At 38.3% G+C, this 25,629-nt stretch overlaps 1 protein-coding gene across 1 annotated transcript in view; it reads left to right on the forward strand.

The window, feature by feature from the left end:
• The window catches only part of PDE11A (phosphodiesterase 11A), a 349,760-nt gene that overhangs the window by 101,540 nt on the left and 222,591 nt on the right, over positions 1-25,629 (forward strand). Inside the window, exons 3-4 of the mRNA XM_060178283.1 lie at positions 664-753; positions 5,282-5,422. Of these exons, the coding sequence (XP_060034266.1) occupies positions 664-753; positions 5,282-5,422 (231 nt within the window). The remainder of the gene's footprint in view (positions 1-663; positions 754-5,281; positions 5,423-25,629) is intronic.

The following is a 25,629-nucleotide window of genomic DNA, read 5'->3' on the forward strand; positions in this document are numbered from 1 at the left end:
TTCCCCTTTCGTTGCCCTTGTTGTTTTATCATTGTTGTGGTCATTATTATTATTTTTGTCGTTGCTGTCGTTGGATAGGACAGAGAGAAGTTGAGAGAGGAGGGGAGACAGAGAGGGAGAGAGAAAGATAGACACCTGCAGACCTGCTTCACCACCTATGAAGTGGCTCCCCATCTGCAAGAGGGCTTAAACCAGGATCCTTAACACCGGTCCTTTAGCTTTGTGCCACGTGCGCTTAACCCGCTGTGCTACCGTCCGACTCCCTATTCTTAGGTCCTTATTTAGGACATCCCCTCTCTCTGGAATAAAATTCTGGAATGAAAATAGAGTGAGGATTTCATAAAAATGTTTTGACCTAAAGTCTAGATATGTCAAATTTTTTCTGATCAAAGAATAAATGCAAAGGTGCCTTCTAGTCTGTCACCTCAGTTTATGTCTTCATACATGCAGTTGTCCCTGTTTCCAACTTGACTGAAACCATCTTACAGTTAGCTCTGAAAATATCTCTTCTGAAGTTAAAATATGAGTATGAACAACTTTATATACCCTGTCTCTGTGATTGAAAAGAAAATATTAAGCAAATATTACAACCAGGCATATTCAGGAGAGGTAGGGTTTGGTTCAGTGATGTTTTCTTGCTTCTAATGCTCTTTTTGCCCCCAGGTTATGCAGATGTATCTCCCATTTTGTGGAATTGCCATATCTAATGCTCAGCTATTTGCTGCCTCAAGGAAAGAATATGAAAGAAGCAGGGTGAGTGGAAAGAAATATTGCTGACAGACCTGAAAATGGTCTGTTTTTCAAGTGTCTGTGAATCACTGTCTTCTAAAGATAGCAGATAATATTTGAATTGTCTAGGCATTTTTACTCTCTTAATTTAAAATTTTTGTGATTGATAGTAGGTTACAAGATTGTAAGATTACAGTGTACAGCTCCACACCACACCCACCATCCGAGTTCTGTGAACCTCCCTCCAGCCTCCCAGAGAGAACCACCAGAGTTCTCACAAGTCTTAGAAACACTTTCCATGCTTCTGTTTTTGTTTTTTTTTTTAGGTTCGTGTATATCAGTTTAGATTCCACGTGTGAGTGAAGCCATCCGGTAGTTGTCTTTCATCTCTTTACTTATTCTGCTAAGCATAATCACCTCCAGTTCCATCCGTTTTGTCCCAATAGCTTGTCCTTTATGACTGAGCCCAGTCTTTCAATTAATCTTTCCTTCTTTATTTATTTTTCCTTGTATATGTGTCCATGTTGTGTACACTTATACTTCGTATAATTTTCCTCTCCAGCTACATTTTGAACCCCTTAAGAGAAGCTTACTGTATTTCATTCTTTGTATCCTCATGTACGGGATCACTCATGTACTCATTCAAGAAACACTTACTGTGTGCCCCCAAAGCCCCTGCTTTTTAATAGTAATAGAACTTAACGATCATGGGAGAAACAGGTAATAGAAAAACACATAGATGAAAAATATATAGTATTCAGTAGTGACAAGTTCTCTAAGGAGAAATGATGTGAGATAAAAGAATAATGATTGGTCACTGAAGACAGTCTGAGAGAATGCTTATTTCAGAGATAGTGGTGAAGGTCTATAGAAGCAGATCGTATCTGTGCAATGACCTGAGTGAAATGGAAAAATAAAACCACACAAAGATCTGGGGAGAGCAAACTTGCATTTACCAGTATACACATATCAAATCAGAATGCTTCTAAATTTCAATGTAATCACACGTCAGTTACATCTTCATTTTTAAGTAAATTAATCCAAAAATCTCAAGTGACCCTGAGGGAGAAGAGAACTTGTCTCCGTGCATCTGGTAAACACAGGGCAGGGAACAGAGTGAAATAAAATGAGAGTGGGGAGTGGGCCAGGGGCCAGATGGTGAAATGGCCTGTAGGCATGACCGCAACTTTAACTTTTATTCTGAGTGCAAGGAAAATCCATTAGAAGATTTTGAATCAAACCTGATATGCTTTTTAAGAGACATCACTGGTTTCCATGGAGACAATCAACTGACTGTAGGAGGAGAAAAGAGTCAAAGGGAGAAGAGGAACTAGAAGAGGCTTATACTGAAGATCCCTCTCTCTCTCCCTCTCTCTCTCCCTTCCCTCTCAATTTCTCTCAGACTCTCTCCAATAAATAAATAAAATAAACATAAAAAAGAATTGTATAAAAGAATACAAAAGTAGTATACAAGAGTTGAATTAAGAGTACAGAAATAAATTATCCATGCATACACAGTCAACTAATATTTGAAAAGAAGTCCAGGAACTCTTCATGGAAAAATCAGATATTTTCAATGAATGGTGAGAAAATTAAGTTTTCACATGTAGAGGTCTGAAACTGAACTTGTATTACAGTTCACAAAAACTAACGAGAAAAGAACTAAAGACAATATAGAACCCAATACTGTAAAACTCACTAAAGAAAAAACAAATACTTCTCAATAATATAAATAAAATAAGCCTTCTTATTGGAAATGAGTATTTTTTTTTTTTATGACAAGCAACAAAAGCAAAAAAAAAAAAAAAACAGAGATAGAGGAAGAGAGGGGAAAACACCACAATGCCAAGACCTCCCCTAGTAGGTGAGGTCTAGGTTTGAACATATGTCGTGTGTGTGAAAAAAGCAGACTCCCTCTCTGGTGAGCTATTTTGCTGACCCACTAGTTTTCCAGATCAGATAAAATGTATTAGCAGGTATATAAAATGATGTCAACATCACATATCATTATGGTAAGGTAAAAAATCAAAACCACAATGAGAATTAGCGTTACTAGCACTAGTCAAACCTATTAGAATAGCAAAGACAAAAAAAACACAAGTGTTGACAAGGATGTAAAGAGAAGGAACTTTTTGTTGCAGACACTATGAAAAACAGTCTGGAAATTCCTAAAAACAATTAAACATGGAACTACCAGATCATCTAGCAGCCCCACTTACAGCAGAGTGATATAAAATCACTGTCTTGAAGAATAAAAGGAGTTTGTCTTGGACTAGGGAAGTGAGATGTGCCATGTTTCCTCCCAAATTAGTGATGACATCTACAGGACTTGGTGACGTGGAAATATTATAACTAAAGATGATTTCTGACTTGAGCACTTGCAAATGAACATCTGGGTAGAGGAATTTAGTTTGGCAATGATCAGGACCAGAAATTGTTATTTGGAAACTATCAACAGATAGATGATATTTAAAACTAGGATACCGGGAGGATTAATCTAGCAGGAAATGTATAGATATAAGAAGGGAAGAGGATCAAGGAGGAGCACAGGAGGGAAAGAAAAATTACTAGCAGAAGGAGGAAAATACAATAGTTGTTTCTTGGAAGGCAAGTCAAGAAGCAGGGAGTGTTTAGTTGTGAAGAAAATATCTAAAAATCTCTGTTGATCTGCATATCATCCTCAATTTTTCTTTTCTTTTTCTCCTATTCTGGAACTAATCTGCATTGTTATTTGCAAAACCTTCATCACTTGTTAGTAAGCAGCACATTGAAATTGGAAACAATAAAATCACTATAATGCAATTTGTCAGTGCAAGACTCAAGGCACAATTAGTTTTCTATCTGAGATAAATGTTCTTGCTTATTGGTCCCAGAGGCTCTATTTATGTAGTCACAACAAATTAAAAAGTTAAATAATTGTTCAGTTCATCTAATTTATCTGAAGAAATGTCTGGATGATTAAGGAAATACTGTTCCTCCCTCTTATTAACAGGGAATTTTGTTGATAATTATCCAGGCTCATTGTTAATGCTGTATTTGAACATGATATTGCACATTGACCGCTTATAGAAATTTGATGTTCAAATGCCAAACAGTGAGGGTCTACTTCCTTTTTTTTTTTTTTTTTTTTTACTTTGAGACCAGAGCGCAATTTGTGGCCCATATCTATATTTGGAAGCTCTTTTTAGTGAGTGCTACCAGGATATTTGGTTTTCTTTTAGATGCTTCAGTGAAGTTGACTCATTTCATGGATCTCTTAACTCATTCAAATGCTTTTCTACCTGAATAGATTTAGAAAAAAAAAATGTTCACGTTTCAAATGGTTTCAGGAGAAATTATATTCATTACCAAACTTGAAAATTTGTCTTGTCCCTGGAATGATGATTAATACCCTCTAGCTGAATAGATGTGAATTTGATACCCATGAAATCATTTCAGGAGAGGTCAGATTTGAGAGTATGTATTTTGTTAAATTCTACTGAATAAATTGCTCTCCAACCAATTCACTGTACTTCTCTGACTGCATATGTGTGGGGAAAGCTTCGTAGGAGTGAAACACAGGTCTCTCTTTCTCTCACTTTCTATCCATCTGTCCCCTCTCAATTTCTCTCTATCTATATCTGAAGGAAGGAATGAAGGGAGAGAGGCAAGGAGGGAGGGAAACAGGCAAAAGGAAAAATGGCATGATAATTCTGGTGGTAATAATAATAAAAAAATTTCTAAGTAAATGTTATTTCAACGCAAACATGCAAGCTAATGTAGCTGTATAAAATTACAGGCTAATGTAATTTTATTTTTAGATAAATACACAGTTTTTTAAAGTTAGAATTTAAAATTTTCTTTAATTTGTGTTTCTCATTCTGTTGTTTTAGCAAAAGATTTAATGATGCTTTTTTCTGTGTTATAATAATGTTTAAGTGTTCTTAGTATTGGGTTAGTCAATAATTTTTGTGTAGAGGGATTAATGAAATATATATATATATATGTACACACACACATATATATACATATGTGATATTTGAAAGCTCTGAAACTCAGCACTCATTGCTGTAATTTTTTCAGCATTCTGTGAGAGATGTATTGGTGAAAATAAGTCTCAAGTTTGACCAAGAAGCTATTAATTTCTAATGGTGAGGAAGAACTGATTTGTAATTTTCTGAAATCAATATCCTTATGAGAGAATTACATATTTGTTATTTATAAAACACTGAGTTTATACCTACTTGAATTGTTAAAAAAAAAAAAGGTACTGTAGGCAGGGGAATATTATAGTTAATAACAATATGGGACCATGTTGTTGTTAGCTATGTGGGAGAAAGTTATAAAACTCTATGTGGGATTTATATCAAGTTCTCTTTCTCAGTTCAATACTGTGTTATAAAGTGGAATGATAGAAATATGTCAAAAAATCATAGATGATTTTATAATGTAGCTACACAAAGTATTTTCATTTTATTATAGACTAGTTAGGCTTTTTATCTTTTGAGAAAAGGAGTCAGCATTTTTATTCAGCTCTATATCTACTTAGATATATTCATTTCATCTTTCCTAGGCTTTGCTAGAGGTAGTTAATGACCTCTTTGAAGAACAGACTGACCTGGAGAAAATCGTCAAGAAAATAATGCACCGGGCCCAGACTCTATTGAAGTGTGAACGCTGCTCGGTTTTACTTTTGGAGGACATTGAATCACCAGTAAGTTATCATTTCTTTTTCTTTTTTTTAAATTTTATTTATTTATTTATTGGATAGAGACAGTCAGAAATCAAGAGGGAAGGGAGGGATAGAGAAGGTGAGAGACAGAGACACACACCTGCAGCACTGCTTCACCACTTGTGAAGCTTTCCCCCTGCAGGTGGGGACTGGGGGCTTGAACCTGGGTCCTTGCACACTGTAACATGTGCACTCAACCAGGTGCACCACCACCCGGCCTCTCATTTATTTTTCATGAACCGTTACAGTCTGCATTAATGGAATATTGTTCAGTTTATATTTACATGTAATTAAATTTGGGAAATAGTGGCCTGACCTTTTTGTCTTTGTGACTTTTCTAATCATGAGGCGGTTTTAATAAAAATTAGTTTTTTATTTTCCTCTCGCATGTACTTTTTAACTGTTTTGCTGTCACGCTAGAACTAGACTCATAACATTGGCAAGGGTCTGTGTGTTTATGGATAAGGGCTCTAAGGGGTTGAGTAGCTTGCCCAGTCAGTCCTCACACAGCTGAGCAGAAGACAAAGCTGCTAAGCTCTTGTCATTCAGCCCCAGGAAGGCCCTCTACATCTCTAGGCTTAGTTTTTAGCTCAGTCAGTACTTTATGGCCCTCTTACAGGGAGGAATAAACTAACACTGGAGGAATGTCCTGAGACCTGGGAGCCCTGGCAGTGAACTTGAGCTGAGGGGAGTGATCAGCCTCAGCAGGGTTGTCTGTCCTCTCCAACAGAAATTTGTCTTGCCGCATATATATTTTATAGAGAGAGACAGAGAGAAATTGAGAGGGAAGAGAGAGAGAGAGAGAGAGAGAGAGAGAGAGAGAGCTGCAGAACTGCTTCACTACCCATGAAGCTTCCCCCCGTAAGTGGGGACCCCAGGCCGTTGCACACTGTAAAATGTGTACTCAGCCAGGTGTACCACCATCCGCCCCTTATGAAGAAATAATGAAAATAATGATCACCATCAGTTTAACTTCTTTAAAGTTAAGTGACTAAATTCTGCAAGAATTTAATATCTCCTTGTGAACTCTTTTCAAAGACTAGCAATTTTCAAGTAGTGATGTGCTACTTTAATACCTCAGAGGCCATTTCACCATATTTCTCTTTGAAAATATCATTGTCTTTTGCCTTTAGCTTTGTTTCTTAAAAAATAATAACCTTAGGACAACTTTTGGAAATTTAATAGTACGTATCATGAAACTTACAACAATGTGTTTTTAAAATTGTTATTTTATAAAATGTTCAGAAGTATTTCTCCATGTTTTAGCAGACTTTGGAGTTATTTTCATTTCATTGGGTGTTATCTACACAAATAATAACCATACAATTATCCTATGATTGTGGGAACTTAGTTGAACCTTGGGAGAACAGACATATGCATGCATGCATAAGTGCACCCCAATAGCCCAGACTTCCAGAGTTCCTCTGGATACTTTGGAGAGCACCAAGTTATTTTAATCCTTAAGAACTTGGTACAATTACCATACTTGTTTTCTAGAACTCCAGGCTAGGCAACTTGCTAGAGTCTCCGCACCAACCACCTGACTCTAAAGGCCCTGAAAGGAATAGAAGAGGGTGTGTGTGTGTGTGTGTGTGTGTGTGTGTGTGTGTGTGTGTGTGTGTGTGTGTGTGTGTGTGTGTGTGTGTGTGTTGGCGGGGAGGGGGTAATCTCTGGTGCCTGGGAGGCTCTGGGGTTACAGAGAAGTCCTCACAAAGGAAAGGCAGGAAGGAGCAGGTGGTAGGGTTTAAGCCACCTGAATTCCATGAGCCAATTTTGGATTCCTCTGAGAGCAAATTAGCAAGACGTGGGGTGAGGGTGGAATCTGAAAAAGGACATTCTTTCCTCGTTAAATCATAAATAAGAATGAAAGTAATTCAAACATATTTCAGTTGGTCATCTTGATAATCTTGTAGCATAGAATATTTTTAGACTGCAGTTTTGCTCTTTGGTATATCAAGTGGGAAAGTTCATATGACAGAAGTTGACAAGAAAGGTGAGGTAGAACTGGAGGGGATAGTAGGACAGTAATAGCTTTGTGGTACAAAGTGTGAGGAAGGGGGGCCAGGTGGTGGCACACTTGGTTAAGTGCACACATTACAGTGCACAAGGACCCAGGTTCAAGTCCCTGGTCCCCACCTTCAGGGGGAAAGCTTAAAGAGTGGTGGAGCAGGGCTACAGGTGTCTCTTTGTCTCTCTTCATCTCTGTCTCCCCTTCTCAATTTCTCTTTGTTTCTGTCCAATAATAAATAAATGAAAATATTTTTTAAAAAACAAATCACAAAAAATCTAAAAAATAAAAATAAAAAAGTGTGAGGAAGGAGTTAAAAAAGAAAACTATTTGGAATAAATGACATAAACCAAAGAGGGATGGGGATATGACTTTCAGATCCCAGTACATGATGATGGAAAAACACTCAGGTGGGAGTTGGGCGGTGGCACAGCGGGTTAAGCGCACGTGGTGCGAAGCGAAAGGACCTGAGTAAGGATCCCGGTTTGAGTCTCCGGCTCCCCACCTGCAGTGGAGTCACTTCACAGGCGGTGGAGCAGGTCTGCAGGTGTGTCTCTTTCAAATCTCCCCTTCTCTGTCTTCCCCTCCTCTCTCCATTTTTCTTTGTCCTGTTCAACAGCAGTGACATCAATACAACAATAAAAGAACAAGGGCAACAAAAAGGAATAAATAAATAAATATTAGGGAAAAAAAGCACCCAGGTTGGAGGTGAGAGTGTTTTCAGACACCTATCAGACCCATATATCAACAACTGTATAAACCATTAACCTTGCAATTTAAAAATGAGGGAAAAGGTGAATGATCTAAGACAATAGACAGCTTTTTAAAAAAAATTAGTGACTTAATAATGATGAATAAGATTTTCATATCACATCCCTCCATTGAAAGCTTCCCTATTCTTTATCCTTCTGGGAGTATGGGCCAGAAAACTTTATGGGGAGTAGAAGGTGGGAAGTCTGGCTTCCATAATTGCTTCTCTGCTGGACATGGGCATTGATTGACAGCTTGATCCAAACCTCCAGCCTGTTTCTGTCTTTGCCTACTGGGCTAGGGGAGGTGAGACCCCAGGGACACATTGGTGAGGTCATCTGCCCAGGGAATTCAGGTTGGCATCATGGTAGCATCTGCAATTTGGTGACAGAGTATTGAAGATGGAAACTTAACATCCCAGGCCTGGCAATAGACCAGAATTTTTTTTTTAATTTTATTTATAAAAAGGAAACATTGACAAAAAACATAGGCTAAAAGGGGTACAATTCCACACAATTCCCACCACCAGAACTCCGTATCCCACCTCCTCCCCTGATAGCTTTCCTATTCTTTATCCCTTTGGGAGTATGGACCCAGGATTATTATGGGGTGCAGAAGGTGGAAGGAATAGACCAGAATTTAAGTGCAGTTATTCTAAATTATGTATCTGACATTACTTCCAACCCATTATTAATTTAAATATGGCCATATAACAAAAGTCAACAGTTTGGGGCATATAAAATGATACTGTAAAAAAATAAAGGAGGAAAGGAGTGTGAGACAAATCACATGAAAAACACACACCAGAAAAAATGCTAACAGCTTTCTATAAAATTAAAAATAATACGACCCTAAGGAAAAATAAATTATTCAAAGAAGAGGATGAGTAAAAAAAAAAAAGAAGAGGATGAGTAGTCCAGTAATAAATGATAAGCTATGAGAACATAAAGCTGTTGTCAGCGCTTAGAAAGAAGTAAAAGAAGTAGAAGAAAATTATATAACCATACAGAAATGAATATTACATTAAAACACAAAAGAGGAGAAAAGACAATTCTAAAGTACCTTGAATGCAAGAAAAATAAATTGAAAAAAAGCCAAATAGTATGTTTAAGAGAAATAAATAGATAAAAGTATTGAAGTAGAGTCAAGATTAGGATAATTGAAGAGAACATGACAAATAGAGCAGGAAAAGTGCTCAGAATTGTAACACTAGGGCATTTTACTGAAATAAAAGCAAAATTGAATGAAAAGAACACATCCTTTCAGGAAAAGTTGATACCAGTTGCTTAGCATTGAAGTGCATTTAGTGTTTAATGGATTCAAAGATTTTTTTTTTGAATAGTCATCTAGATAAAAGAATTGAGTCTCTTATCAGAGGAAAATTTGTTCTGGTGATAGATTCCCTTGTAGCACTCTTTATTGTTAGACTATTATATTGTGACTGCTATTATGTCCTCAAGAAAGACCTGTCAACACCCATGTCCAGTGGAGAAGCAATTACAGAAGCCAGACTACCTACCTTCTGCACCCCATAATGATCCTGGGTCCATACTCCCAGAGAGATAAAGAATAGGGAAGCTTCCACTAGAAGGGATGGGATACGAAACTGTGTTGGTGGGAATTGTATGGAATCATATCTCTCTTATCACAATCTTGTTGATCATTATTAAATCACTAAAATAAATAAATAAAGGGGGTCGGACGGTAGCACATTGGGTTAAGCGCAAATGGCGCAAAGTGCATTATTTATTTATTTATTTATTTTCTTCAGCCCGTCTGTTATTTACAAAGAAATAATTTCATACCCCCCTCTGGCTTATGAAACTGGACAGTCAAATAAGCATACACACAAACTGACACGAGAAAAAATACGTTATTAATAGCAGGAATAGATTCTGTACACATAGAAAAGACCAAATAAAGCTAAGTAACTTACCCACATAGGTCCAGAAACCATCTTTAAATGAGCAGAGAAGGTACTGGAAGGAGAAAGAGGTGAGTGTGAAAATTTGTCAGTGAAAAGCACAGTTAACAAAACTATGCAGACTTGAGTTTATCCTTCTCCATTGAAGATAGATTAGGTCTCCCAGAGACACCTTTAGGATGAGGTTCACATGATAAAACAGTTTTTTATCATTTTATTGGGGGATTAATGGTTTTCAGTAGAGTTGTTGACACATGAGTAAAGTCTCGCATGTCGCTGTGATAGGCCTCTGCAGAACAGCCTCACCCCAATGTAGGTCCTTTCCCACCATCATGCGCTCGGGAAGTCAAAGCCCCTGCTCCCCACCCCCTCACTGGGTTTCAGCACACCACTTTCCATATTTTTCTTCTCCACTTAGATAAAAATCTTTTTCCAAATGGTGCTCCTCTAACTGATGTTCCTTACAAGTTCAGATGAGATGCTAAAGATATATATATATACATACATATATATGTACTGGCCTCCAGCATTATTGCTGGAGCTCGATGCCTGCACTGTGAATCCATTGTTTCTGGAGGCCATTTTTTTCCTTTTTTGTTGCCCTTATTGTTCATTGTTGTTGTTGTGATTGCTGTTCTGTTGTACAATAGGACAGAGAGAAACCGAGAGAGGAGAGGAAGACAGAGATGGAGAGAAAAAGACACCTGCAGACCTGCTTCACTGCTTGTGGGGAGCTGGGGACTCAAACGGTATCTTTACGCTGGTCCTTGCCATTTGGGCCATGTGTGCTTTACCCGCTGCACTGCCGCCCGGCCCCTCATCTATACTCTTTAAATATTTCTGTTATTCACCCATCTTTCTGTGATGGACGTGTGTTCAGATCTTCACTGTAATAGAGACACATGTACATTTTCTTCAATTATGTAGGCTGATCATTTTGTTATCTTAGTATTTATTATGTTCCTGCGTTTTGGATTGTGGCTCATTTTTTTATTTAGTTGTACTATTAATTTCTTTCTGCCTGTCTTTTTAGCTGAGCATTGCTCAGCTCTAGTTTATGGTGGTGCTGGGAATTGAACTTGGTGACTCTAAGACTCAGGCATGAAAGCCTGCAACTTAACCATTGTACTAACTCCCTGGCTAGTTCTCTTTCATTTTATCTTCTAATCTTCCTGTCTGACAACCTGCATATTTTCTTGTCCCCTAGCCAAGAATCAAGTCTTACACTGGGGGTTTGGTTATATTGCTGTGTGGTAAATGTCACACTGAAAAAAGAGATGGCTTGGTAAGAGTTACAGGAGTTTATGGTTCTGGTTGTGTGCCTTTATAATCTTTTCCTTTTCTTCTCTTCCCTCCCTCTCTTCTCTTCTTTTTGATATCTAGATTATTTTCTGAGCTTTCTCTTCCTGTATTTTATCAGGATTTGTTTTGTAAGATAACAGATGTGTCAAAGCATAAACTTATAAGACTTTTTCTAGGAGTATTCTATATATTACTATTTACTTATTATAATTAATTATATTTATTTAGGAAGTGTTTCACAACATTCTCATCACAATACACTTTATACACAATATACTTTATACACAATATACTTTATACACACTATACTTTATACACAATATACTTTATACACACTATACTTTATACACAATATACTTTATAGACAGTTCCTACCATCAGAGTTATCCATCCCACCCCCTCCATTGGAAGCTTTCCTATTCTTTATCCCTCTGGGAATACGGACCCTGGGTCATTATGAGGTGCAGAAGGTGGAAGGTCTGGCTTCTGTAATTATTTCTCCGCTGAACATGAGCATTGACAGGTTGATACATACTCCCCGCATGTTTCTCTCTTTTCCTAATGGGGCAGAGATCTGTGGAGGCAGAGCTCCAAGACATATTGGTGGGATCGTCTGCCCAGAGAAGTCAAGTTGGCATCATGGTAGCATCTAGAAACCGGTGGCTTTAAAAGAGTTAAGATATAAAGCAGAACAAATTGTTGACTAATCATGAACCTAAAGGCAAGAATATTTCAGATGAAGATGTGGGGTCTCATTTTGGAAAAGGGGAAGCTTTCCTACTCTTTATCCCTCTGGAAGTATGGACCCAGGATCATTATGGGGTACAGAAGATGGAAGGTCTGGCTTCTGTAATTGCTTCTTCACTGAACATGGACATTGGTAGGTCGATCCATATTCCCAGCCTGTTTCTATTTTTCCCTAGTGGGGCAGGAATCCAGAGAGATGGGGCTCCAGGGCACATTGGTGAGGTCGTCTGCCCAGGGAAATAAGGTTGGCGCCATGATAGCATCTGCAACTTGGTGGCTGAAAAGCATTACTCTATAGAGAAGAACAAATTGTTTAATAATCTGGAACATAAAGACAAGAATATAGCAGATGAGATTGGGGGTTGTAAAAATCAATTCACTACAAATGTGTATTTTATAATCTTTCAATATTTGAAGGAAAGAAAGAAAAAAGAACTACTTTGTGGAAGCTTTGATTCATCAAGCCCTTAACTCTGTTTAGAGAGTGTATTCATAACCTTTAAACTAGGTAGCCAGCTAGTTCACTCAGTGGATGCCAAAAATATAAATGAGTAATATATTCTAACTTTCTTTCCTGTCAAGATTAATATCACTGTCTTTTGCTTTTAAGAATGTCAATTACTCAATGTTAGTTGATTTCGTCAATGATATTTCCACAAGACTGAAAACATAAAAAGTTTATTTCATAACTACGTACTGCCAACATTTTGAAATATTTAATCCTTTCAACTGAATGTTTTCTTCTTCATACCATTCTATTCCATGAAGCTGTCTAGGCAGTTTCTGTCATATCTTTTGTTTCTATTCTAGCTAATATATTTACTAATATGTCCATTTCTATTTGTGCTTAGTCAAGGAAATATAATGTAGACATTTTAATCTTATTTCCTAGGACAATGTTTTAGCACTAGTATCTATAATAGAAAGATCCCAGTTCTTTCATGGGTCATTCTGATGACTGATAGTTATTTTATCTTCAAAACTACTCAAAGTACTTTATAGCTAAGCTTTTAACTACAGAGCCAGTTTCTGGAGTTTATTTTCTTTTTAATTTTTTTATTATCTTTATTGATTTACTGAATAGAGATAACCAGAAATTGGGAGGGAAGGGGGAGATATAGAGGAAGAGAAACAGAGACACCTGCAGCTCTGCTTCACTACTCACAAAGCTTTCCTCCTGCAGGTGGGGACCGGGGACTTGAACCTGTGTTCTTGTACATTGCAACATGTGTACTCAACCAGGTGCACCACCACCGGGCCCCAGTGGAGTTTATTTTTAAAGCCATGAAATTTATGCTATGCTTATTTCCTGATATGCCCCTTATTTTCTTGTTTTACTTGTATGTAAATATGCATAAAATTAAGTCATTGAACTAGATGATTATCCTAAATCCAACAGTAGAGAGGAAGAAATGGTGTAAATTATCACCTGTGTATTCTGCAGTGGTCTGTAATTCAACACTCTCCATCTTAAACTGATGGCACTTTTCACTTTTTTATTTCACTTTCTGTCCCCACTGTTATTTCTTTAATTTTCTTTCTCCATATAAAGAAACAAACTTAAATTGTGTTTAATTTTGTTCCAAGTACTTTTTCTAGAGTACGAAATGGATGATCTCTAAAAAACAACATTGATGATTATTTAAAGAATTATTGTTGTGGGGGCCGGGTGGTAGCGCAGTGGGTTAAGTGCACATGGCGCAAAGCCCAAGGACCAGCGCGAGGATCCCGGTTCGAGCCCCCAGCTCCCCACCTACAGGGGTGTCTATCTTTCTCTACTCCTCTCTGTCTCCCCTCCTTCTCTTTATTTCTCTTTGTCCTACTCAACAGTAATAACAACAGTAAACAAAGACAAAAAAAGGAAAATAAAAGAATTATTGTTGTGTACATTGATAGCTTAAAAAGAGCATAACTAATTTTTTATTGTTATCCTCCATGCATAGGCTTGGAAAAATATGAACCAGTTTGAAAAGTAAAGTAAATACATCAGAGATATTTTAAACACATTAATGAGGTAACTAGCTAGATGATTTAAAATAATTAGAAAAATGGAAATATTTATGTGAGTTAAAACACAGAATTCTTGAGAAAAATTTCATAATTTAGATATAAGCCTGGTTTATGTCTTAAGGCCAGTAACAGTGAAATCTTAGTTATCTTTTCAGCTTAATGATATTTTTCATTGCTTTTAGGTAAAACTGCTCTTCATGGCCTTTGGCAAGGTATATTTCTTACTAACAATTTTCTGCAAGTAAACTCTTAAATTTCGATATATAAACTTCCTAATCAAAATTAAACAATACTCCAGGAGTAGTGGCCATAGAGTAAGGGGGGGGGAAGTCCAGGCTTTCCCCTAAAATAGCAAATATCTATAACTGTCAATCTTAACAAACCTCACCAGCTACAGCTGAGCTATGCACTGAAGCACTGCAGTGTCAAGTGGGTGGTCGCATGCAGGGTTGGGGTGAGAAGGAATGCAGTGTGGGGTTGGAACCAAATACACAGAGGTGAAGAGCTCTGGCAGAGTACAGCATCATTTTCTCTCTACATGTAGTCAAGGAGTGCTGGCCAAGAGAAAAGAAAACCTATGCAATTTAAATCCATGAGCTTGGGGGTGTTAGCCTACTAAACAAGGACACAAGGCACTTCGGATGAGAAATACTCTCTCCTGTCACCAAAGTAAGGCAGACATACGTAAAGAAAGTTTGCAGTGTGTTACAGTATACAAGGACCCGGGTTCAAGCCTCCAGTCACCACCTGCAGAGGGAAGGCTTTGCAAGTGGTAAAGCAGGGCTGTAGGTATCTCTCTGCCTCTCTCCCTCTCTATCATACCCCCTCATTATTGATTTCTGGCTGTCTCTATCCAATAAATAAATAAATAAATGAAAATAATTTAAAAAATTAAAGAAAAAAAGAAAATTTGCAGCAGTTGGCTGCTAAATTATAAGTTGAGGCCTGCTTTTCTGAACATAGCAGCTACCGAACAGCAACCCTCTGAGGCTCGGTTTCAGATTGAAATCATACAGAGAAACCATACACACAGCTCAAGGAAATAACAAGAAACATAACCCCAGGCCCCACCCCAACCACCCAACATATAAACAAAAAGAAGCCCAGAGACCACAACAATAGCACCACCTGCTGGCCAGCAATAACCGGCACAATAAATGTGTAAACAGAAATACTGCAAAAACAGACTTCAGATATGAAAAAGCAGATAGGCAGAAATGAAACAGAAGATTCCAAGAAATTACAGACATGGAGGGACTTCCAGAGAAAGACTACAGAAGGCTCATTATGAGGACTTTCCAAGAATTTAAGCGTAGTGTGGAGAAGCATACTCGGGAGTTGACAGAATATTTCACCAAGGAGTTAGGAAACACAAAAGAAGAGCTTTGAAGAGAGTTCTCAGAGAAAGTAGAAAACATGAAGGAAGAACTTCAACCAGAGTTCACTAAGAAATTAGAAAACAGGAAAGGTGCCGGGTGGGGCACACCTGGTTGAGTGCACGTTACAATGTGCAAGGACTCGGGTTCAAGCCCCTGGTCTCCACCTGCAGGGAGAAAGCTTTGTGAGTGGTGAAGGAGGTCTTCAGGTTTCTCTCTGCCTCTCCATCTCCCCACTCCTCTCAATTTCTTGCTGTCTTTATTCAATAAATAAAGATAATTTTTTTTAAAAAAGGAAAGAATATATGAAAGAAGGATTTCAATCAGAGTTCAATAAGCACTTAGGAAGCATGAAAGAAAAACTCCAAACAGAATTGCAAGGAGTGAAAGATACTTTGAGTACAGGAGAAGCTCAGATAGAAGGCTTAGGAAGAAATCTCACTCATGCAGAAGAATATCTATTCTAGAAGATACAATTAACCAACTCTTTCAAATTAAAATTTAGCAAGAGGAAAGGTTTAGAATGAAGTGACTCTCTGTGAAATTGCACACTCCATCAAAAGGTTGAATGTATGAGTGATAGGAATTCCTGAGGAAGAGGACAGAGTGAAAAGAACAGAGACCATATTCAGAGATTTTAGGCAATCCTCAGAACATATTCATCCAAGAGGCAGAGTGTACACCCAGGTACATGAATACAAAATGATCCATATCAAGACACATCATTGTAAAACTATCAAATACTGTCCTTTATTCTTAAATTCCACCTATAAGTGAAATCATTCAGTAGTAGTCTTTCTCTTTCTGGTTGAAAGGTAAAATTTAACTGAGTACATTTTAAAGATATTATGAACTTTATTTAAGGATTCATAAACTGGGCAACACTCAATCTTTCTGATAAAAAAATCCCCCAAAGTTGTACAAAATGGGAAACTTTAATAGATGAAAGAGAGGGCAGGGAAACGCAAAAATGCACCTTGTCTTAATCACCTTCCTTGAGGTTTGTGCATTGGTGATCTTTGCTTTTCCCTCCTTAGAGGGAAAACTTGCTTACATATATGCATTATACCTTAACACATATATGTAAGCATATATACAAAGATATATTTTTCTGTAATCACTATTATGTCATATTATTATATATGTGTATTAGTTCAGTTCATTTTATTTAGCACTTTGAAACGCAAAATGAACTACTAACTTTGGTCCTTACTGTCCACCACCACCTCATCCTGCTCCAAATGATCATTTTTGAGATTTTCTATTTTATTTTATTTATTTATTTTTTCAATTTTTTTATATTTATTTATTTTCCCTTTTGTTGCCCTTGTTTTTCATTGTTATTGTAGTTATTGTTGTTGTTATTGATGTCATCATTATCGGATAGGACAGAGAGAAATGGAGAGAGGAGGGGAAGACAGAGAGGGGGGAGAGAAAGACACCTGCAGACCTGCTTCACCGCCTGTGAAGTGACTCCCCTGCAGGTGGGGAGCCGGGGGCTCGAACCGGGATTCTTCACCAGTCCTTGCACTTTGCACCACATGCGCTTAACCCGCTGCGCTACAGCCCGACTCCCAAGATTTTCTATTTTAATTAGAAGAACTATCATAATGAAGATAAAACCCACAGGAGAGTTTTCAAATCTTTCTTTCCATCTACAGTCAATTGTTTCTAAGTTCTAATGCTTCTACATTGAGGTATCATTTCTAGCCTCTCCTCCTCTTCTATACTAACACTGACTTTACTAATCTTGTACCTGGATATTTTTTCTTTAGGATAATTCATTTCTTTGCTTGCAAACAGAGGACTCCTCCTCCTCCTTCTCCTCTGTCTTCTCCTCCATTTATCTTGAACTGGTGCCACATTCATGTGTGATTCACAGCTTCTAGGACAAATATATATATATATATGCAACAGTTTCCCTTAGTGTCATGGCATTTTCATGTAATGTCAGGCTTTTGTGCATGGCAAAACATGTGACCTACCTAGGTAGTAAGCTCTCTCACCAACCCATCAGAGTATTCTTACTTTACAACAACTCAATACTATTTCTAAAAATATGCACTTACCTCAGCCATGCTTCGTAACACTTGGTAACCATCTGTTGCCTACACAATAAAGTCCAAGCTGCCCAACATTTAATGTTCTAATTTAACTTTTGGTTCCTCTTTCTGATTCTCAGCCTTACTCTTCTCGATTCTTCCTCTTCTTCATCTCACCATGGTCATCATATGCATATATTTACCTCTATATCTTTGTATATAAAGTTCATATAAAAGACAAAATGTATGGAGTTGGGTGGTAGCGTAGAGGGTTAAGTGCATGTGGTGCAAAGCGCAAGGACCAAGCAAGGATCCTGGTGCAAGCCCCCGGCCCCCCACCTGCTGGGGAGTTGCTTCACAGGCAGTGAAGCAGGCTTGCATGTTTCTATCTTTCAAATCTCCCCCTCCCTGTATTCCCCTCCTCTCTCCATTTCTCTCTGTCCTATCAAACAAAGACGACTTCAACAACACTAACAATAACTACAACAACAATAAAAAATGAGGGCAACAAAGGGGAAAAATAAATAAAATATATATAGAAAATTTTTTATAGAAAATTTTTTTTAAAAGACAAAATGTGGGGGCCAGGCAGTAGTGCAGTGGGATAAGTGCACATGGCATGAATCCAAGGACTGGCATGGGGATCCTGGTTCGAGCCCCAGGCTCCCCATTTGCAGGGGGGTCGCTTTACAGACGATAAAGCAGGTCTGAAGGTTTCTATCTTTCCAGCAACAGCAATGGCAACAATAACAACAACAACAAGGGCAACAACAGCAGCAACAAAATGGGAAAGATGGCCTTCAGGAGCAGTGGATTCATGGTGCAGGCACTGAGCCCCAGCAATAACCCTGGAGGCAAATAACTAAATAAATAAATAACATTAAAAAAATAAATAGAAGACAAAAAGTGTCAGATAATTGAGATAATTTCATCCAGGCTGTTTCAATATGGAGAACATTCGTTAATGAGGAATGTCGCCCTACCAAAAGAAAAGAGAAAAGAGAAGAAGGGAGGAGAAAAGAGGAATGAAGGGTGATTGGTGTCTTACAGAGCTGTGGAGACAACAGATTTGCATCATGCCTGCATTTGATGGGAATCATATAGAAAGATGGAGACATGATTTAAGTCGGTATATGCTAGCATTGAGTCATCTGTTGCTATTGGCCAGTTTAGCAAGACAAATTAATAGGCAGAATTATTTAGCATTCCATCGCTGGGGAGCCAGAGACGACCCAAACTGCCCCTGTGGCTTCAGACAGACTATGACCCACATAGTCAACGACGGCCACCTCGCCAGATTCAAAGGAGGTCTCGAAACTTTACATCAGGCTCCACCTGACGCTGTTGACTGGCTACGGAAGAAGGGCAAACGCTAGAAGAAGAACTATGCTATGGGGAATATATATATTTAGCTCAGGTCAAAGTTCAACAGTGTCAACTCTTTACTGACTATTCTCTGTAAAGCCTACCTCCCCCTATATAGTTTTACTCTTTCTCTCTTTAGCTCAGTGTCCTTGAAGCCTGATTTCACATACTACACTACTTGGGCTTCTTTGTCTTCTGAATTCTAGTTTAGTTTTACATGCTGAGGGATTAGCGTCAAGGAAAAATATAATAAAAGGTCATAAGTATTTACTTCTGCCAGGTAGAAAGGTGGCTAGATTCTTCCAAAGCCACTCTTCACTGACCCAACTCCTCCGGTAACTGTTCTATTCCCTCAGACCAGGACTGCTTTACAGAGTTGTTAGTCCTTGAGGCCTCATCACTCCTCATTGGTTTTATTTTAATTCTGTCCACACTTCAAGAGTGAGTTCCCTTATGGAATTAGATTCAGTTGAACACCTGGGGGTTGTGAGGTAGTTCAGCAGGCAGAGCACATGCCATATTATGAATGAGGACTTACTTTACAGCCCCCACACCACACGGGAGCACCATGAGCAGCACCATATGATGACTCACTGGAGAACGAAGTGGCATTTTGGTGCCTACCATCTCTTCCCTTCTACGTACACTCTAAGTGTATAGAACAATAATAGTTAAAAGAAATGGACTAGGGAGGTCACTCAGTGGTAACACCTTCGTGCAAAACACTCAGGTCATTCCATTGCTCTGCACTGAAAAACAAAAACAAAAAAAAAAACTTTGGTAGTCTGTATTCTACCAAAACTCGTACCAATTTAATCTGTCTGGAAAGTTTCCCCCACTTCTTAGCCTAGAGGGTATCTATTCATAATTTAGGACATAGTTCATAAGAAGCTCTTCAAAATCCTCCTCTATGTCCTTGTAGCATTTATTTTATTTTATTTTACTTTATTTTAGTGAGTTGATAATGATCGACATGATGGTGTGATAAGAGGGGTACAATTCCATACAGTTCCCACCACCAGAGTTCCATATGCCATCCTCTCTATTGGAAGGTTCCCTATTCTTTATCCTCCTCAGAGTATGGGCCAAAATTCTTTTTGGAGTGCAGAAGGTGGAAGGTCTGGCTTCTTCACTGGACATGGACGTTGGCAGGTCAATCCATACCCCCAGACTGTTTCTGTCTTTCTCTAGTGTGGGTGGACTCTGGGGAGGTGGGGTTCCAGTACACATTGGTGAGGTGCTTGTTGAATTTTAAACACATATTGTGGTGAAATTATTTGTGAACTATCTCCCCCTCTGTAATATGTTGTGGGTTCCTCAAGAGCACAGGATATGACTTAGACCCTTGGTATTTCCAAAGCTGATCACAAAGCCTGAGATAACATATCAAACATACTGCATATTGATAAATGTTGATTGTGTGAATAAATTAATATTTTTTCTGTGATTTAAAAAATTGTGGATAACTATTTTTATTAATATAAAGGCCGATTTTTTTTTTCCTATCCTCTCTCTGGGCCCTGATGGGATTGGAGTTCAGAGCTCTCTAGTCATCTTCCCCTAACACTTAACCCTTCTGAGAATATGAACCAAAATTCTTTTAGGGGTACAGAAGGTGGAAGGTCTGGCTTTTGTAATTGCTTCTTCACTGGACATGGACATTGGCAAGTCAATCCATAACCCCAGCCTGTTTCTGTTTTTCCCTAGTGGGATAGGGCTCTGGAGAGATGAGGTTCAGAGACACATTGGTGAGGTCGTCTGCACAGGGAAGTCAGGATAGAACTGTAGTAGCACCTGCATCTTGGTGAATGAAAACAAAAGAATAAATTCCTTATCAGTATGTATAGATTATTATATGTTTATCGAGAGGCATGGTATTTGATTAGCCTTCAATCTATTCTTTGCCTTGTCCTTCAACCCAGTGGGAAAAAACAGTGATTATTTAGTAGATCATTTAAATTTTCTTTTTGGTGGCAGGAATATCTGTCTGAATGCAACTTTTGTTTTTAAAGCTTTAAAATTAAAAATACAGAACAAGGCCAGACCAACTAGTGTTTGATAAATATCCAAATTAAGAAGACTTCTGTCCATGGAGCTTTTCCAGAGAACAAGCAGAGATGCTTGGGAGATATTTTGTTGACTTCACTGTGCCATGTGTACTGCCATCCCCAGGGTGAAATACCCAGGGGTGATCAACAGCCAACGAGCTTGGAACCGCTTGTTCAGTTTCACAAGCCTATAAAATGCTTCTTATACTTCTTTTTTTTACTTAGTATATGTGAATGTGTGGCATTATTTATTTAATCTATGTTTAATAACATCAGGATAGGATTCTGAGAATAAATTTTTAAATGAATGAAACTAATAACATACCTGGCCTAAGTAAAAAGGCAAAAATTTTACTGCTTTGTGCCTTGGAGTATCTTTTTATTGATCATATTCTCTGCAGAGGTATTTTATATGCCTATTGATCTCATGTCAGATGTTTCAGTTGTATTATTTTTTACTCAGTAGTGTCTAACTATAAGCAGTCTTTACTTTAACTGTATTATATTTCTCATTATAATTCTTTTAAGATACATTTAAAATATTATTGAGGCATGCTTTCCTACAATTTTGCTTTTCAAACAAGGATATTTCTAAGAGTGAAAGAAGGCACATTTAAGAATTATTCCAGGCCAACAGGCTAATTTATAATTTTGTATGATGGTAGATATTAACTAGACTTATTGGTTAATATATTTGTAGTTCATACAAATATAAAATCACAGTCCTGGCATTGGTGCATCAGATTGAGAATACACATTACCATGCCCAAAGACCTGGGTTCAAGCCCCCAGTCCTACCTGTGGTGGGAGAGTAGGAGTTTCATGAGCACGGTAGTATGCTGCAAGTATCTCTCTTTCTCCCTCTCCCCTCTCAATTTCTCTCTGAAAAGAAAGTGAAAAGAAATAAAAAGACATAAAACAAATATCGAAACATGCTGTGTACCATATACATTATATGTAAACATGTAAATTTTAAAGAAAAAGAGACAGATGGCTCTAGGCCAGGAGCAATCAAACTGCCAGTACATTTTTTTTTTTTTAAGACTTGTGACCCTTATGATATTTAGTCTAACCAACATGGGTATTGCAAGAAAACAATAACAGGTAAGATTTAGTGACTGGGCTCTGTTAAAATAAAATTTATTTATAAAAAACTTAAATCTGGGAGTCGTGTGGTAGTGCAGCAGGTTAAGCGCATGTGGCACAAAGCCCGAGGACCAGCATAAAGATCCCGGTTTGAGCCCCCGACTCCCCTGCAGGGGGGGGGTCACTTCACAGGCGGTGAGCAGGTCTGCAGGTGTCTATCTTTATCTCCCCCTCTCTGTCTTCCCCTCCTCTCTCCATTTCTCTCTGTCCTATCCAACAACGATGACAACAATAATAACTACAACAATAAAAAAACAAGGGCAACAAAAGGGAATAAATATTTTAAAAATTTTAAAAATAAAAAAACTTAAATCTGACTCATAATTTGCCCACCTCTGCTCTAGAGTAGCAAGAGACATACAGGTCCTTTTATACTCCAGCATCGTTACCTCTCTGCTGTTTTTCTTCCTGTCTTCAGTGTGGTTTGAGGCATGTGTGCCGTGCCTTGTTGGTTATTATGTTGAGTTTGATGCTTTATTGTTTGTATGGACTTTAATAGCTTGTTTGGAGGTTCTAGCAGGGGAGCACAGCCACTCGTATACCCTCCACTGAAGACCGGTCCCTCTCTATTCGGGGAAGGCCGTCCTGTTCCACCGAGCGCCCAGCTTCGGGAGGGACGCACATGGAGCAGTGAGGGAGGAAGGGGACACCGCCTAGCCAGCAGATCAGCCGAATCAACCCTGGCGATCAATGGGGTGACAGATGTCGCAGCCAGATCTCTCTCACATCCTGTTTGTATGAACTTAACTGGATTTCTCTGAGGTCAGAAAATTTATTAAGGAACTCTTCCAGAACCCTTAGTTGCTATATATAAATCCAGATTAGGATTTACATGACTATCTTAATTATATTCTGGAATGAATTTATGGTCTTGTGGTATGGGCACAGACTAATTTTATATACCTCATGGAACCAAGATTCTTTTTTTTTTTTTTTTGCCTCCAGGGTTATTGCTGGGGCTTGGTGCCTGCACCACGCTGCTCCTGGAGACCATTTTTTTTCCCTTTTGTTGCTCTTGTTGTTTTATCATTGTTGTGGTTATTATTGTTGTTGTTATTGCTGTTGTTAGGACAGAAAGAAATCGCGAGAGGAGGGGAGACAGAGAGGGGGAGAGAAAGATAGACACCTGCAGACCTGCTTCACCACTTGTGAAGCGACTCCCCTGCAGATGGGGAGCCGGGGGCTTGAACTGGGATCCTTACATCGGTCCTTGTGCTTCGCGCCTCATGCGCTTAACCCACTGAGTGTACTGCCCGACTCCCGGGAACCAAGATTCTTATTTTGTCACTTCTTTGATCTTATCTGACTTTCAATCAGTAGTGAGTTTTTCTGTTTTGTTTCTCTACCTATAGTTTACTACTCTTTTGTTGAAATTCAAGCCCACTTTTATTTTTATTATTTTCTATCTACTCTAGGCCCTTAAATACACATTTCCTATCTACCATTACAGATTCTTTTCCCATATCTTTGAATTATACCATTTTATACAGTTTAATGACCCATAACAGATTTTTCAGCTGTCATCAGTTTTGTCTAAGCAAATTTGGGTTAATTCATGTGTAGGAGTATTTTTGTACACAACAAATTGTTCAAGCATATAAGTATTTTTTACTCTTACATGCTTTAGTTTTACTCAGTTAGCTACCAAGATCACTTAAATAGTCCTTTGTCAAAGTTTCAAAAATTTATAGTGAACAAACATGTTCCAAATACTTAGTATGTGCCATATGTATACCGGACTGAAGTGCCAAGTTTCAAATAAAAAGGGAGAAAGAAAAAAGATGTTGTAAGCAAACTCAAATTAAACCAGCAGACTCAAAACCAAATTATTCTGTAAAGGGATAAAGCTTTGAACTTGAAACTTTACTCTGGACTTATAGTCAAGAAAAAACTTAATAGGTTTTATTTAATGAAATAAAAAAAGAATCCATTTTACCATTTTTTACTTAATAAAAGGAATCTCATTAGTTGATAAACATTTTCTTGATCCTTTAAGATATTAATTCTTTTTTTATTCTTTGGAAACAATTTATTCATTGTTTTATTTATTTATTTATTTATTTTTATTTAAGAAAGGATAAATTAACAAAACCATAGGAGGGGTACAACTCCACTCAATTCCCACCACCCAATCTCCATTTCTCACCCCCTCCCCTGATAGCTTTCCCATTCTCTATCCCTCTGGGAGCATGGACCCAGGGTCATTGTGGGTTGCAGAAGGTGGAAGGTCTGGCTTCTGTAATTGCTTCCCCGCTGAACATGGGCGTTGACTGGTCAGTCCATACTCTTTAAAAGTTAATGATCTTATTTGGTCTGTCATTGGTTTCTCTCTATGCTATCCAGTATTAGATATGATTTAAATTATCAGTATTTAGTTTTAAAAAAGTCAGCATTAAAAACACAGGGAACCTATGGCATTAATTTTCAAAAATTTTGTTTATTATTGGGTAGAGAGAATTTAGAGGGGAGGTGGAGATAGAGAAGGAAAGAGACAAAGAGACACCTGCAGTTCTACTTCATCACTTGTAAAGCTTTCCCACTCAGGTAAAGACCAAGGGCTTACCCAGGTGCTTGCACACTATGGTGTGTGCCCTTAACCAGGTGTGCCACTGCCTGCCTCGCCTATGACATTTAAAGGGTACAAGTTAGCAAGTAATGTCTATGATATTGCCCTCATTTCTACTACAAATTAAATTTTTTGGTTTTCTAGGACCACCCTTGGTTTTCCTAATTCTCTGGAAAGGCTCACAGAGCTCACTGAAAGCCATTGTACTCATGGCCCTGGTTTATAATGGGACAGGACGCACATTAAAATTAGTCAAGGGAGAAATTTATTTGCAGAGTCCAGGAGGATATCAAAAGTGGAGTTTTCAGTTGTATTCTTTCTATGATGTCAAGGGCAGTACTAACTTCTTTCAGCACAAATGTGTGCAGTAGAAAACTTGTAGGCTACATATGGTAAATGGTTACTGTTAAACAGGGCATTAAAATTATAAAATGCTACTTTTTATGCCACACAGAAATCATTTACATTAATTTTTTTTTATTTATAAAAAGGAAACACTGACAAAAAGCATAGGATAAGAGGGGTAAAACTCTGCACAATTCCCACCACCAGAACTCGGTATCCCATCCCCTCCCCTGACAGCTTTCCTATTCTTTATCCCTCTGGGAGTATGGACCCAGGGTCATTATGGGGTGCAGAAGGTGGAAGGTCTGGCTTCTGTGATTGCTTCCCTGCTGAACATGGGTGTTGCCAAGTTGATCCTTACTCCCAGCCTGTCTCTCTCTTTCCCTAGTGGGGGGGGGGGGTTCTGGGGAAGTGGGGCTCCAGGACATATTGGTGGGGCCATCTTTCCCAGGGAAGTCCGTTTGGCATCATGGTAGCATCTGGAACCTGGTGGCTGAAAAAAGAGTTAACATATAGAGCCAAACAAATTGTTGACTAATCATGAACCTAAAGGGTGGAAT

This window comes from Erinaceus europaeus, chromosome 18 (genome assembly GCF_950295315.1).
Source record: "Erinaceus europaeus chromosome 18, mEriEur2.1, whole genome shotgun sequence".
NCBI classification, from domain to species: domain Eukaryota; kingdom Metazoa; phylum Chordata; class Mammalia; order Eulipotyphla; family Erinaceidae; genus Erinaceus; species Erinaceus europaeus.